This window comes from Zingiber officinale, chromosome 2B (genome assembly GCF_018446385.1).
Source record: "Zingiber officinale cultivar Zhangliang chromosome 2B, Zo_v1.1, whole genome shotgun sequence".
NCBI classification, from domain to species: Eukaryota; Viridiplantae; Streptophyta; class Magnoliopsida; order Zingiberales; family Zingiberaceae; genus Zingiber; species Zingiber officinale.
Genome location: NC_055989.1, coordinates 66,961,995 through 66,976,506, shown reverse-complemented (window position 1 = coordinate 66,976,506; position 14,512 = coordinate 66,961,995). Strand labels below are relative to the sequence as shown.

General features: G+C 38.2%; 1 protein-coding gene and 1 pseudogene across 3 annotated transcripts; one reads left to right on the top strand and one right to left on the bottom strand.

The window, feature by feature from the left end:
* Nucleotides 1-1,052: 1,052 nt before the first annotated feature.
* Nucleotides 1,053-14,137, bottom strand: LOC122045768 (polypyrimidine tract-binding protein homolog 1-like). Of its 3 annotated transcripts, none has more exons than XM_042606136.1 (10): nucleotides 13,825-14,137; nucleotides 11,735-11,944; nucleotides 10,946-11,008; nucleotides 10,795-10,868; nucleotides 10,625-10,720; nucleotides 3,913-3,970; nucleotides 3,734-3,838; nucleotides 3,575-3,656; nucleotides 1,873-1,985; nucleotides 1,053-1,670 (listed from the first exon to the last, which is right to left on the bottom strand). In XM_042606136.1, exons 1-10 carry the CDS (start codon nucleotides 14,008-14,010, stop codon nucleotides 1,347-1,349), a joined length of 1,311 nt encoding a protein of 436 aa, XP_042462070.1. In that variant the 5' UTR covers nucleotides 14,011-14,137; the 3' UTR covers nucleotides 1,053-1,346. The 3 variants fall into 3 exon arrangements, with proteins under 3 accessions (XP_042462070.1, XP_042462071.1, XP_042462072.1); XM_042606137.1 differs by lacking the exon at nucleotides 13,825-14,137 and adding an exon at nucleotides 11,440-11,533 and having other exon boundaries at nucleotides 11,735-11,867; XM_042606138.1 differs by lacking the exon at nucleotides 13,825-14,137 and adding an exon at nucleotides 11,476-11,533 and having other exon boundaries at nucleotides 11,735-11,867.
* On the top strand, nucleotides 9,297-9,471 carry LOC122049726 (annotated as a pseudogene).
* Nucleotides 14,138-14,512: the final 375 nt, after the last annotated feature.

Below are 14,512 nucleotides of genomic sequence, written 5' to 3'. Positions count from 1 at the left end.
TGAATTTATGATTATTTTTAGATTGAGTTTTCAGCTGGTCAGAGCTGAGTTTTATTGAAAACTTATTCAAAGAACATGTCTTTGTGAAGAATCAGGTCAGAGTTTATTTTTCATTTGAAAACACAGAAATTATTAGTTGGCAAAATTTTTGCTATAGATGTAAGCACAACTTTTTTGTAGTGTGTCGTCCATACACAAAACACTAGATAGCTGATAATTGAAGTCAACCAACAACTCAGAATTTTCATGGAAAGTAAATAAATTTTTTTAGTGTTGTTCTTAATGTTTTTTTTACATAGAAAAATTAAGATTAAATATTCAGTTAAAATCAAACCCATCCCATTCAACCCAACCAAATCACTCAAAATCAATATACTAATTATTTTTTTTACCAGCTATTATTAAAATCGAACAAATCAAACTAATACAAAATCGATTAATTTGATCGGTGTGAGCACATGTGCCTCACAACAACACTATGAGGGATTTAAACAAGGCCATAAGAGATTCAGGTGACTAAAAAATACCAAAAAAAAAATAACTACCTATAAATTTTTTAATCTATCCATCGTTTATCCTACTAATGAATAAACAAAGAAAGTTCATCCTTCTCATCCACACCTCCAAGTAAATTAGATAATAACAACTAAATCTTATCCCTCTTTTATATTATCATCTATATTTAAATAAATTTTACTTAGATCCCATATTTTCATTTAAAAAATAATATATATCTAGATTTTTTTTAACTGAATAAATCGTCTAAGAATATATTCATAGCACCTTAAATGTATCTCTCAAAATTTTCCCTTAATAAATACAACTTCAAATTTCTATTTAATGTTTTCATTTATTAACTTGTTCATTCTCATATATTCATAATTTTAACCTACTCATTTTTATAACTCTCATTTTCAACGCAAGTTATTGTCGAACATTAACTCTAAATAACATGACAAATCTAAAAAAAATTGACCTACTACTTATGAAAAATATTTGAAACTCTCCATAATTTAGATATGCAGCTTCAATGAAGTAAACACACTATTATGTAAAAACAATCAAGAACACCAAAAATTTCATTAACTTCCAACGAAAATGTGAGCTGTTGATTCACTTCAATTAAGAACTACCTAGTGCTTAATTAGTGTATAGAAACACTAAAAAAGTTGTGTTTTATAGCGCACTCGAAAAACTGAAAACGCTGAAGTCGCTTGCATCGGTACAAAGCAAGTAAAAGACAAGTCGCAGGAGCTCTTCTACAACATGGGCATACGCTAATTCATGATCGATCATTTAACTGGTGCAGGTCGGCGACGAAAGAGCATCAGATAACGAATGAATGACTAGAAATATCTAGGCGGCTGTCCGACGTTTGGTGCAGCGCCAGCAGGACTTGGGTGCATTCCATATTGAGCCACCTGCTGTGAAGCCTGAAGATAACTAACTGAAGCTGCCGGTCGAGCAGATGAGGTCAGATATGGGGCACCAGGAGGAACAAAAGGCTGGCTCACTGGAACTGATGCTTGCATGCCGGCACTGCTAACAAAGGTCCCTGCTACTTGAGGGTTCGTTTGCCAACTACTGGGCGCAGCCGGTACAGAGGAAGCTTGAGTCGTAAGGATTCCGGTGTCGGTGATTGTGTAATCTCTGCTCTTGTCACTGTAGGCCTGGGGACACTAATACAGTTAATGCAGGACGCTAAGAATTCAAAACCAGTTACCGAAACATGGAAATAATTGCGTCAATTCGTTCAATATGTTTGCTATCGTTCTCAATTCCCGGCATATTATTTATGATTTTATCTCTAAAACAGAAGAGAAGACCAAATAAGGGATAAGAGAATTTATCCAAGAAATTCCGCATTTATACCTTTACATTGAGGTCGGTGTGACGAGAGTATGACAGATGAAGCTTACAATAGCCGCCATCATAAATGCAATGCCCCTCGAGAGCCTCTTTGGCAACTGCTGCAGTCGTCATGTCTACCAACGGAAGAAAAGCAAAAAAGAAATCAAATCTTTTAGCAGCCATAAACAAAAGATTGTAGAAACTGCTAGAACAATAGCTAACCGAAAAGATAATCTCCACCAATATCCATAAGCTGAGACAGTTATTGGTCAATGACCAAGTGAATTTATTGTTTTTTCTTTGGGTGAAAGATCAAGTGAATTTATTTGCCATAACTATTGGTTAAACTGTGATAGGAGATTAAGTAACCAATAGTGCAAAGAAAATAGGTAGATAAACATTTAAAATCTATCCATCCTTTGGTGGTGTATTCCAGAAATGAAGCATCATGAAACCCTTGAAGTGGGAAAATAATGTTGTAAGAGTTATTAATATCAACAGCCACCTAATAGGACTCGACATGAAATCTTAAACCTAGAAACATCCAAAGTGGTGACCTAATAACTCCAGCACCCATTCCTCGAGCTAAACCATAAATATTATTTATGTCCAGCTTATTACAAAAACTAGAAAAAGTGTCCATAAAAAAAGATATAATAAGTTAACTAGGAAAGTTTTTGATTGGGTGATTATATGGTTAGAGAATAAGGGATTTATTCAATGTTTGATTGAGTCATTTTAGGCATAAGATTATTTTTTCTACAATATTTAATTTAATTTCAATTAGTTTGAGTTGAAATCTTTCAAAGGAAATACAATCCCTCATGTTAATCTTCTTCAGTTTAGCAACATGCTCTTCATGAGTTTTATTCTCTATGATTCCTGTTCCTTGTGCTGTATCGGAAGGGAAACAAGAAAATCTGGTGATACAAATGGGTAGTGAGAACAGGTGCAGCAAAAGGAAGATTGATGATCTCCCATTGTTTGCTCACATGCACGAGGAACCCAGATTGCTTTGCTTTGCATGGAGGAACAATTTGTGCACAGAGGAAAGAGAGGAAGGGGCAGTGGAGACCATACCGAGTAGGAGTCGATGCTGGTTGATGATGCTATTAATGACTTTGACATTGATTCATGGAGCCTTCTCCCACAGCAAGCAGGAATCAAGGACGAAGATCACTGAGAGAGGGTGAGGATGTGCAAAACTTAGGGAAGAAATATGGCGGGTTCACTATCACAATGTAATCAGCAATCTGAAAACCTAATCTTGAGAGAGTTCTAGCTCTAATAAATGATCTATTACATGGTATGCAGAAATCTAACATAATGGAACGATAAAATTTGGACAGCTGACCTCAAATAGTTAGGGCAAACACAGTTCAGTGATAATGATAATAGAGTCAACATAAAACTCTAAACTTGAACATCCAATGCAATCCATTATACATATCTGTTCCAAAATTCCCAACATCTGATTCTATAAGAAAATAGAGGTTGGATTTTTGTTTCAACTTCTATATGATGGGGAGTCGAGTTAAATGAACAGGGGAAAGAGGGTGAAGGAATGGAGAGCTAAGTGGACATTAAGAACTTTATCACTCAACTAGGCACATCATAAGATACACATCCTCAATCAATTAGTGGAAATGAATAGAAAAATGATGTTGATACAAAAGGAAATAATAGAAATGCACAAAAAATATCATAAGCAAAAAGAGCTGACCTGGGTACTGGATTAAAGCCTGAGTTCCACCATTCTTCTCAAATATTGCAATTTTATGTACAGTTCCAAATGCTGAGAACACCTAAATGAATAAAAGTTTTGCTAAGAACAACAATTTAAGTTATTGTATAACTCATGAGCATAGAAGAAATATCTCACTGTGTGAAGAACATCAACTGTGACAGCATATTGCATATTCTCTATGGACGCAAGTAGCACATTGCTCTCATGTTCCTTTATTTTTCCATCAGGACCAATTGTAGGCTGAAGATAGATCCTTGCTGTCAATAAAATTAACTAGAACAATAAAACAAAGATTTTGCAATGAGAAAACAAACCTGTAAAGTACCATCGATCGCCGAAGGATTGACAGGAAGGTAAGGATTAGTGTAATCTCTGCATCACATCAGACATCAATTACCATAGTAAATACTCAATTCAGCAAGTAAAAAAAATAATTACAACAAATAATATTAAGATACCCTTCTGAAAATTAGTCATCGAGATTTTAAGAATTCATTTTGTAATTCTAATGTTGCACAAAGAGTATGATTGTGATAAATCTTACTATTTTATTAAGAATCTGGCCCTTTAATAACTAATTTTGGTGAAATACAAAATTAAATTACATTAATATCTTTTTTTACACTGAAAATAATTTTAAGGCTTATTAGTAATTTTCTATTGTTTTATATAAAAGCATATGCACTGTCATGGTTCTCTTTAGTCTTGTTAGAATAAGTATAGGGGTAGTTTGGTCTTTTGATTTATTTCTTCTTTTCTATATAAAGGCTTAACTCGTGGTTCCTAAAAGACACACGGGATTTTAGGTTTTACTTTGTACATGGTATCAGAGCGAGGTTCAAAAAAAAAAAACCTAAACCTAATTTCCTTATCTCTCGCCGCGCCTCTCCCTCGTCAGCACCGCGCATCCGCCTTCTGTTCGTCAGCGCCGCCCGATCTTCCTCGCCGCGAGCAACACCTTGCGCCGCCGCCGCCTTCCCTCGCCGCCCGCCGCCTTCTGTTCTCGCGAGCAGCACCTTGCGCCGCCGCCGCCGCCTTCTGCCTCTGTTCGCACATTTCTTCTCACGCGAAGCTAGGGCCTGCGAGCTTTCCCTGCGCCACCTCCTCTTTCTTTCTTCTCTCCTGCCGGAGGCTTCTTCTGCTCTCTCGCGAGTTGCGCTGCGCAGGGGGAAAAAAACGCGATCTTTGGCGATCCGCTGCTGGTACGCCTCCAACCAGATCCTTCCCGACGGCCGAGTCAGCATCATCGGAGGCCGCCGCCAGTTCTCCGGCGAGTTCTTCCCCCGAGACCAGAAGATCCGTCTGGTTCACAGCTCTGCCTCCTCTGTTTTCCAGCCCTCCTACCTGGCCGTCTGCCGCTGTTGGTTCTCCTGGCAAAAGCCTTTCCAAAACAGATCCGTCTGGTTCACAGCTCTATTCATGGCTGCATCTGGCGCCCCAAAGCCAGATATCTCAATCTTTACCAACCATATAACTGCACCTCTTTCTTCCGAGCAGTTGGATGGTAAAAATTATATCTCTTGGGCATCTCACATTGAGCTTTGGCTTGTTGGACAAGGTTATGAGACACATCTCCCTCAAACTGAAGAAGATGTTCAAGTCGCCGATCGTCCTCTATGGAAGAAGGTTGACGCTCAGTTATGTTGTATTATTCGAGCCACCATCCATCCATCTCTTAGGAATGTCTTCCGTACTTACAAAACCTGCAAAACTGTCTGGACACAAGCTCAACAACTCTTTACAAACACCTCTCGGCGACTCTATCAAGTTTGTGAAGATCTTATGACCATCCTCAGCGCTCATCAGATTAAGGATTCAATGTCAACTTATCTGGTTCAGTCTCTAGCCTTCTTTGTGACTTTAATGAACTGCTCCCACCTGCGGCCGATCCTGTTGAAGAGTTTGAAAATCGGAAGAAATTTTTTATGTCTTTGGCTTTATATGGTCTGCCCACAGATTATTCTCATGTCCGTGACCAGATCCTGGGCAGCCCCACAGAAGCTACCATGGAAAATACCTGGGCGACTCTTCTCCGTGTCCCGGCCAAAGTCTTGACGATGCCTTCTTCTGTTCCTGTCGACTCGTCAGCTTTGGTCTCTCGACACAAAGGACCTCCACCTCGCAAGGGTGGCAAAGGACGCCCTTGGTGTGATCATTGCCACCGACCGGGACACACGATTGATAAATGCTGGAGTCTACATGGTCGTCCTCCTCGTGCTGCTCAGATTGTTCAGAGTTCTGCTCCCTTCCACTTCACAGTTAACACCTGATTCGACTTCAACACCTTCTTATACTGACTTTCTGAAATGGTTTGAGGATCGACAGGCTTCGGGTTCCACTGCTACCATTGCAAACGCTGGTACTTCCTTTGCTGGCATATCTCATTCTTCGGGTCCTTGGGTTCTTGATTCTAGGGCCACCAATCATATCACTGGTAATAAATCCCTTTTTTCCTCTCTCACTACTTCTGGTAATTTACCAATGGTCACCATGGCCAATGGTTCCCAAACTCAATCTCAGGGTATTGGTATTGTTCATCCTTCTTCATCTCTTTCAATTCATAATGTTCTTTATATTCCCGGCGCTCCTTTTAATCTATTGTCGATAAGTCAACTTACTCGATCTCTTGATTGTGTCATTTCTTTTAATAACACGTCTGTTTTCTTACAGGACCGGAGTACGGGGAGGATGATTGGCTTCGGATGTGAATCTCATGGCCTATATCGGCTTCAACAACCCTCTTTTGTTGGTTCGACGACTTATTCATGCTCAGTTGGGACATCCAGGTCTTAATAAGTTGAAACAGTTACATCCTAGTCTTTCTCACTTAGAGTCTTTATCTTATGCGTCGTGTCAGTTAGGCAAGCATGTTCGTAGTTCTTTTTCTCCTCGTATTGAAAGTCGGGCTATGTCTCCTTTTGCTTTGGTTCATTCTGATGTTTGGGGTCCGAGTCGTGTTTCTTCTACAATGGGGTCAAGGTATTTTGTTACTTTTATAGACGATTTTTCCCGTTGTACATGGTTATATCTAATGAAGGATCGTTCAGAATTGTTTTCTATTTTTGAATCCTTTTTCCTTGAAATAAAAACTCAATTTGGTACTTCCCTTCGAACTTTACAAAGTGATAATGCACGCGAGTATTTGTCTACTCAGTTTCGTACCTTCTTGACATCTCATGGTGTGCTGCATCGCACGTCTTGCCCTCATACCCCTCAACAGAATGGGGTTGCAGAACGCAAGAATCGTCATCTCCTTGAAACCACTCGGACTCTTCTTCTCCATTCTCATGTCCCTCATCAGTTTTGGGGTGATGCGGTACTTACTGCGTGTTATCTCATCAATCGCATGCCTTCTTCCACTCTCCAGGGTAAAATACCTCATCAGGTACTTTATCCACATCAGTCCCTTCATCCTCTACCACCTCGGGTCTTTGGTTCTATTTGTTTTGCTCATGCTCTTGATCCCGACATTGACAAACTCTCTCCTCGGTCTCATAAGTGTGTCTTCCTTGGGTACCCACGGTCTCAGAAAGGGTACAAGTGTTATTCCCCTATTCTTCGTCGGTACTTCATCTCACGTTACATTCTTTGAGTCGGTTTCTTTTTTTGGTCCTTCCGCTTCACAGGTTTCTCCCTCTCCACCTGCACCAGTGACTATCTTTTACCCTCCGGAGGCGCCTCTATCACCTCCAGCCTCGTCTCCTCCTTTGCAGGTTTATCAGCGTCGTCCTCATTCTGCTTTGCCGCCGACCGACACTGACACTGCTGTGGGCACATCTTTGGAGCCAAGTCCTTCGTCGTTTCCTCCGGTCCCATCTCCTGACTCTGATGTTCCTATTGCACTTCGAAAGGGTATGCGTTCCACTCGTAATCCTTCTCCTCACTATGTCTCTTTAAGCTATCATCGTCTTTCCCCTTCCTATTATTATTGTCTGTCTTCCCTGTCGTTTGTTTCTCTTCCAAAGACTACAGGTGATGTCTTTGCTCATCCAGGATGGAAACAGGCTATGCTTGATGAAATGAGTGCCTTACAGAGCAGTGGGACTTGGGATCTCGTTCCTCTACCTCCTGGGAAGTCAGTGGTTGGTTGTCGATGGATGTTTACGGTAAAAATTGGTGTGGACGGCACGGTTGATCGGCTTAAGGCTCGTCTTGTCGCTAAAGGCTATACTCAGATATTTGGATTGGATTATGGAGACACCTTTTCTCCTGTTGCCAAGATGTCTTCTGTGCGTCTTTTTCTGTCTATTGCTGCAATTTGCCATTGGCCTCTTCATCAATTGGACATCAAGAATGCATTCTTACATGGTGACCTGCTCGAGGAAGTCTACATGGAGCAACCTCCGTGTTTTGTTGCTCAGGGGGAGTCTTCTGGTCTTGTATGTCGCTTACGAAAATCTTTATATGGTCTCAAGCAGTCACCCAGAGCATGGTTCAGTAGATTTAGTACCGTAATTCAGCAGTTTGGCATGACTCGAAGCGAGGCTGATCATTCTATTTTTTATCGCCACTCGTCTACTGGTTGCATCTATGTAGTGGTTTATGTTGATGATATTGTCATCACAGGTAATGATCATCTTGGGATTTCACAAGTAAAACAACATCTCTTCAAACATTTCCAGACAAAGGATCTTGGCAAACTCAAATATTTTCTAGGGATAGAAGTGGCACAGTCTAAAGATGGGATCATTATATCCCAAAAGAAGTATGCAATGGATATTTTGGAAGAAACAGGAATGTTAAACTCAAAGATAGTCGACAATCCCATAGATCCTAATGTCAAGCTCCTACCAAATCAGGGGGAGCCTTTTTCAGATCCTGAACGGTATAGGCGATTGGTAGGGAAACTAAGCTACCTTACTGTCACTCGTCCGGATATCTCATTTGCAGTGAGTGTAGTAAGTCAGTTTCTTAGCTCTCCATGCAAAGAACATTGGGATGCAGTGACTCGCATTGTTCGATATATCAGGGGTGCACCAGGAAAAGGTCTTCTATATGAAGACAAAGGACATACTCAAGTCGTGGGATATTCTGATGCAGATTGGGCAGGATCTCCCTCGGATAGAAGATCCACTTCTGGATTTTGTATATTTGTCGGAGGTAACCTTGTTTCTTGGAAAAGCAAAAAACAGAATGTTGTGGCAAGATCCAGTGCAGAGGCAGAATATCGAGCTATGGCTATTGCTAGTCAAGAACTTATATGGTTAAAACAGTTACTTCAGGAACTCAGGTTTGGAGAGGTTACACAAATGTCACTCATATGTGACAACCAGGCTGCTATGCATATTGTCTCAAATCCAGTCTTCCATGAGAGAACAAAGCATATTGAAGTTGACTGTCACTTTGTCAGAGAGAGAGTCATATCTGGAGAAATATCTACTAGTTTTGTCAATTCAAATGATCAGCTAGCAGATATATTCACTAAATCACTTAGAGGTCCTCGGATTGACTACATATGTAACAAGCTTGGTGTATATAATCTATATTCTCAAGCTTGAGGGGGAGTGTTAGAATAAGTATAGGGGTAGTTTGGTCTTTTGATTTATTTCTTCTTTTCTATATAAAGGCCTAACTCGTGGTTCCTAAAAGACACACGAGATTTTAGGTTTTACTTTGTACAAGTCTCATATCTTAGGATTGGCAACACCGCAAGCGAGAAAGCTTCTATAAATACCTTGGGTCGGCGAAGTTAGAAAGCATACCCTTCTCGGCCTTTTGGTTAAAATAAAGTGTAGTATCTGTTCTTATCAGTTTAATATCTGATATAAAAAATTAAATTAATTTTTTTTACGAGGGAGAGTCCGTTTCTTGCTGTTATGGTTCTCGAGCGTCGCTCTTGTATTGCACTACTGCATGGGCCTAGCGGACCATTACCAAGTCCAATTTACGTGTTTAGGTACTAATTTACGTGTATTCATGTATTATATTACACATGCAACGTGTGCGCGCAACGACTAGTTGTGATAAGGCAACAACTAGAAAAGCGATGACTAGTTGTGATAAGGCAACAACTAGAAATTGCAGATTAATTACCAAGCATTACAAAGGTAAAAGATTATACACACCCATTCTACCCCTATTTTTGTCATTATTTAATATCAAATATAAATTTGCCTTACAGATAGCCTAATACTAGTGTAGCATTACCAATTATATTAGTGTAACAATATACTATTAATTTTTAGTATAATGATAATTAAATTATTGTATGTCTTATTTAATTATTAGCAATTATTACTGGAATAATTAATATTAACTATTAATAAAACATATCAATATAAAGGAATTAATGGATTAGGTGGATTCGAGCCAAAAATTTCCAGTAAATGTTTGATTTTGTAAATACCAACCTGTTTATTAATTATTTTTTTCGTTCAATAATTACCTTTATTTATACATCCTCGCTCACTAATTATATTGTGTAATATATTATTGTTTATTAAAATTAATGATGAAAAGGATGTTGACTACTGAGAATGGGAGTTGCTCCATAGATTAGAGTTGCTTTTGAGGGGGTGCAAGGTTCCGGGTGGTGCAAGGATTGAGTCTATATTTTATCAGTACCATTAATATTCTATTAACTATTAATTTGATAATGAATTCTATTGGCTCAAGATTGAAGAAGCTTCCTCCTCACAAGCAAAGCATTCGTCTTCTCTCAATTGAAGCCAAGGCATCTTCCAATTCTTCCAATTCATCGCTCCTCTTATGAGTGAAATCAGAGTGTCTTCCTCCTCAATATTCTCTTCCAACACTTTCTCTTGAGTTAGTGACCGTGAGGCTCTAGCACAGGGTTGGTGACCTATTTGCTAAAACTATGAGAGCAAGAAACTTATTAATTCAATGGAGGGAAAAATTATTAGATTAATAGACTGAAATTAGTTGAAGATATCAAGGTTGGTGACTTATTCGCTAAATAGATACAACTGAAAAATATTTGAGAGCAAGAAACTTGCATTCAGAAAAGTCAAGGCTAAAATAGAATTTTAAACCAACAACCAAGAAGTGTGAATTGCATGTAAAGACCTGCTGCGGTGAGACTGAAACTTGATATTCAAATCTGTATGAGCTGAAAAAGTAATTCGAAGGTGGCAAGATGTAATATGCTCTGGAAGCAGGTACCTGAAAATCATACATACAATCAGTGAGAGGATAAAACATTGATTATTCCCAACGAAAACTGAGATAAAGTCAACTTTGGGATGCTTCTTCCATCCAATGAATTTCTAGCTTCTGAAGCAGTTGCTGCATCAGTGTACTGGATCAAAGCCTAGAAAAGATATGCAGGCAACTAAATTGAGTTCCATTCCTAAACTGATAATTCAAAAAAGTTGGCATATAAGAAACCTGAAAACCAGCTGCCTTCTCAAACGTGGCAATTTTGTGGACAAAACCAAAAGCAGAAAAGACCTAAAAAACAGGGAGAAGGGTTAGTACTGTTAGTAGTAAAAAGTAATCAATCTCTAACAACAAATAACTTAAGACCATAAAAAGAACAATAATGTGATTGCATTGATGTGCAGAATTACACCTGTAAGACTATGTAAATAATGTAAGCAAACTTTTCCTTAATAATATGTACATGATGGATAGGTAACAACTCACAGAATTATCCTCCTTTAGCAAAAAAACTAAACAGATACATTGCTAGAAAAATAATTAGGATATCCAACTATCAATTAGAGGATTCATAGAAAAAGTTGTGAATAGGAAATTAAGATCCTAGAGATATAACCTCCAAAAATGGCTTCATATAAGTTGAGTATAACCTACAACTTAAGGATGGTGAAAAAAAATAGTTAGCAATGACATTCATTCAACAGTAAGATTCAGAATCTCACAACAGAATAGGCAAAAGGTGAGAGAGCAAAACAAACATGGTATGTCTCCGAAAGCAGATGCTGATAACGAGATATACTCCGTGTTAACATGGACCTGATAACCCATTCAGAGTATGTTACTAAAAGTCAAAGAATTTAAACAAGACTAATTTGATATACAGGTATTACATCAGAATTCCGTTGCAACCTCTCAAGTTTAGGACAATTTGCATTGTCACAAATACTTAAAGCAAGAATGGCTCATGTTAATGTAATAAAAAATTGTATAAATGAGTGGTTTTGTTAAACAACTCACCAAATGAATAACGTCTATACTGACATCACCAGCTTCCACTCCCTCTATGGTTACAAGCAAAACATTTCCAGCAACCTCTCCAGTGGACTTATTGTTCACAATTTCTTGCCTGTTCGAATATTGGAGGTAAACTGTTTTGCCACGAACTTGTGCAGGTTCAGATGAAGAGGCATAATATGAAATCATAGAGATAGCCTGATTAAGGTCCACCTGTAGGTATCAAAACTGAGTTTGGATTATTCTGTTTCAAAGATTTAGAAAATCAACAAAGAATGTTATCCAACATTGGCAAACAAGTTCTCAGAGACAACAAACAAAAATGAACTATTTAAAGCTTCCTACAAAATAGCTGGAAAGAACAAGAGATTTAGATCCCAATTTCCAGACACACATCTATGGACAGCACAATCCCTCCATAGCATTCTCAAATGGCAATCAAGGAAGAATACTTCCAGCTAGAGCTGACCAAAGAGTGGCCCAGCCTGACCTGGGCCATTTTCAGCTCGATGGGCTATCAGACCTATATTAGGCTGTGCTTGGCTAGCCCAGGCCTAACCAACACTTTTTTCCCAATGGTACCCTTATCTTCTATTTAAAATTAAATAATACAAGCATTTTGGTCATTTTATTATTAAAATAAGCAAATAATCCAAAAAACTCAAAAACAAATATTAAAAATTTCTTAAACCCCTCTTTAAATACCTCCACTCCACCCCTCATCCATCAAATCTTCATGACTTCTCTTATTCTCTCATTCTCCAATATCCCCCACCTTAAATCTCATTTTCATTTTTCATCATTCATTCTCATCTCACTCTCACTCTCACTCTCACTCTCAGCTCTCAATTCTCAAATTACTAATCTGCTAATTAGTTGGTGCCAAGTTGACATCGTCAACAAGGACATAGAAATATCACCTAAAATATGATGGTGAAGCACAATAAAAAATTACAAATTTTAATAAACTTCTCTTCCCTAGCCCAAGCACAATGCATTCCGGCTTCCATAAACTTTCACTCAATTACAAATTTTAAGAAACTATGCCTTAAAAACAATAAAAATGCAATGTAGAGCCTGGGAGATACTACGATAAGACTGCACAATCAAAAATGAAAAAGTCTAAGAAAGGCAAATCATAATCTTCATAGATAGAATGCAAAAGAATAAGATGGTCAGAAGGTGAAGAATCATGAGGTGCACTGTTATCAGTAATCATGGTTCAGATAAAAACATAATACCTACAGGAGCAAGTGCATAACAACAACTCATCTACCGTGCTAATAGAAACTCAGTCGTCTCAGGCTATTTGATTTAATTTGATTCAATTCACACAGATGGTAGATAAAAATTGAATCCACCAAAATGCCTAATTAAAACAAGAGAATCTAAAGACAGGTAGCAAAGAGAATCCAAAGACAAGTGGATTGAAGTGCCCAGCAAAAGTCATTTTGAAAGCAGTTACTGGGTCTCAAGAGTTGCAATTTAATCCAATATTTGTTAAATCTTATACAAGAGGCTGAAACGGCAGACAAAAAGAATTTTGCTAAGACATAGAAGTCTCCGGCAGTATTTCACAGGCATAGAACTGAATCCATATTGTAAGAGACTCCGCAAACAGCTGAACAATCTTTCCATTGCAGTACCTTGACTTTTGGAAGTATAAGAATGTGTTAATGCTATAAGTTTTACATGGATAAATAGCATAAATTATTTGAGGTACTTCTTGAGCAGACCCCATAATGCCAGAATTCTCTAACCAAGAAAAAATACATAGAATTGCAAAATGCAGGGAATTCATGAAAACAAAAGATGCAACGATCTCAAACTGGTAGATCACCACAATCAGCAGTGTACCACCAAGCTCTAGTGCGGAAAATTATAATAATTTTCCTACAATCCTCTGACAGGTTGTTGGAAACAGTGATTCTCCGATGGAACTCGACGAATTCAGGCATCAAAAACAGATTTTTCATCTTCCTGACAGATCTAAAGTGCGTTCTTCAAAATGGAAAATCCAAACGGATAAATCGCACAACCATCTTAGAAGAAAGATGCACGGGAGTATAATATATCAGGAAAAAAAAACTTACAAATTCGACAAAAGACTGGTTGCGGTTGGCCCCCACGTTACATTTTGTGTTGACGATTTTTCCGAACGGCTTGCAGAGTTCGATCAGCTCCTCCTCCGTGCATTCCCATGGTAGGTTTCTGATGTGAAGCACCTTCGACGGCGTCTGCGTGTACCGGAACTGCTGCTGCCCCGACGAAGAAGACATCTACGGGTCCCGATCCCAATCTACGACGATCAACTTAACGAGCTGAGACGATAAAGATATAATCTGGAAAAGTGGTTTGATGAGATCAAATCCAGTAATTTGGGGGAAAGAAGGATCGAAGGGCTCTGGATTCGACTCGGAGATAGATAGGGATTTATATATATATATATATATATATATATATATACGGTTTTGATATCCTGCGCGCCGCACAGTGCGCGACTGTGCGCGCGCGCAGGATATCAGTGATTTTAATTTGTTTTTTATTTTTTTTTTTAATTTTTGAATTAAAAAAAATAATTAAAAAATTTTTTAAAAATTTTATTTTTAGGGTTCAGGCTTTGGGTATAGTGTTAAAGTTATTTTTTTTTTTAGATTTTACCTTTGGGGTTTAGGCTTTTCAATTAGGTTATAGTGTTTGGTTTTAAAAAAAAATTAAAATAGCTTTTATTTAAGCTTTTATTGAGTATTGTAATATGTTAAGGGGATATATTAAGGTATT

Bases quoted from the DNA above. Each gene is read 5' to 3' on its own strand.
- LOC122045768 (XM_042606136.1), bottom strand. From the start codon at position 14,010: ATGTCTTCTTCGTCGGGGCAGCAGCAGTTCCGGTACACGCAGACGCCG. The intron at 10,721-10,794 runs GTTGACTTTATC...TATGATTTTCAG, and splicing joins GATGGAAGAAGCATCCCAAA to GTACCTGCTTCCAGAGCATA. The intron at 3,657-3,733 runs GTGAGATATTTC...TTATTCATTTAG, and splicing joins CAGTTGATGTTCTTCACACA to GTGTTCTCAGCATTTGGAAC.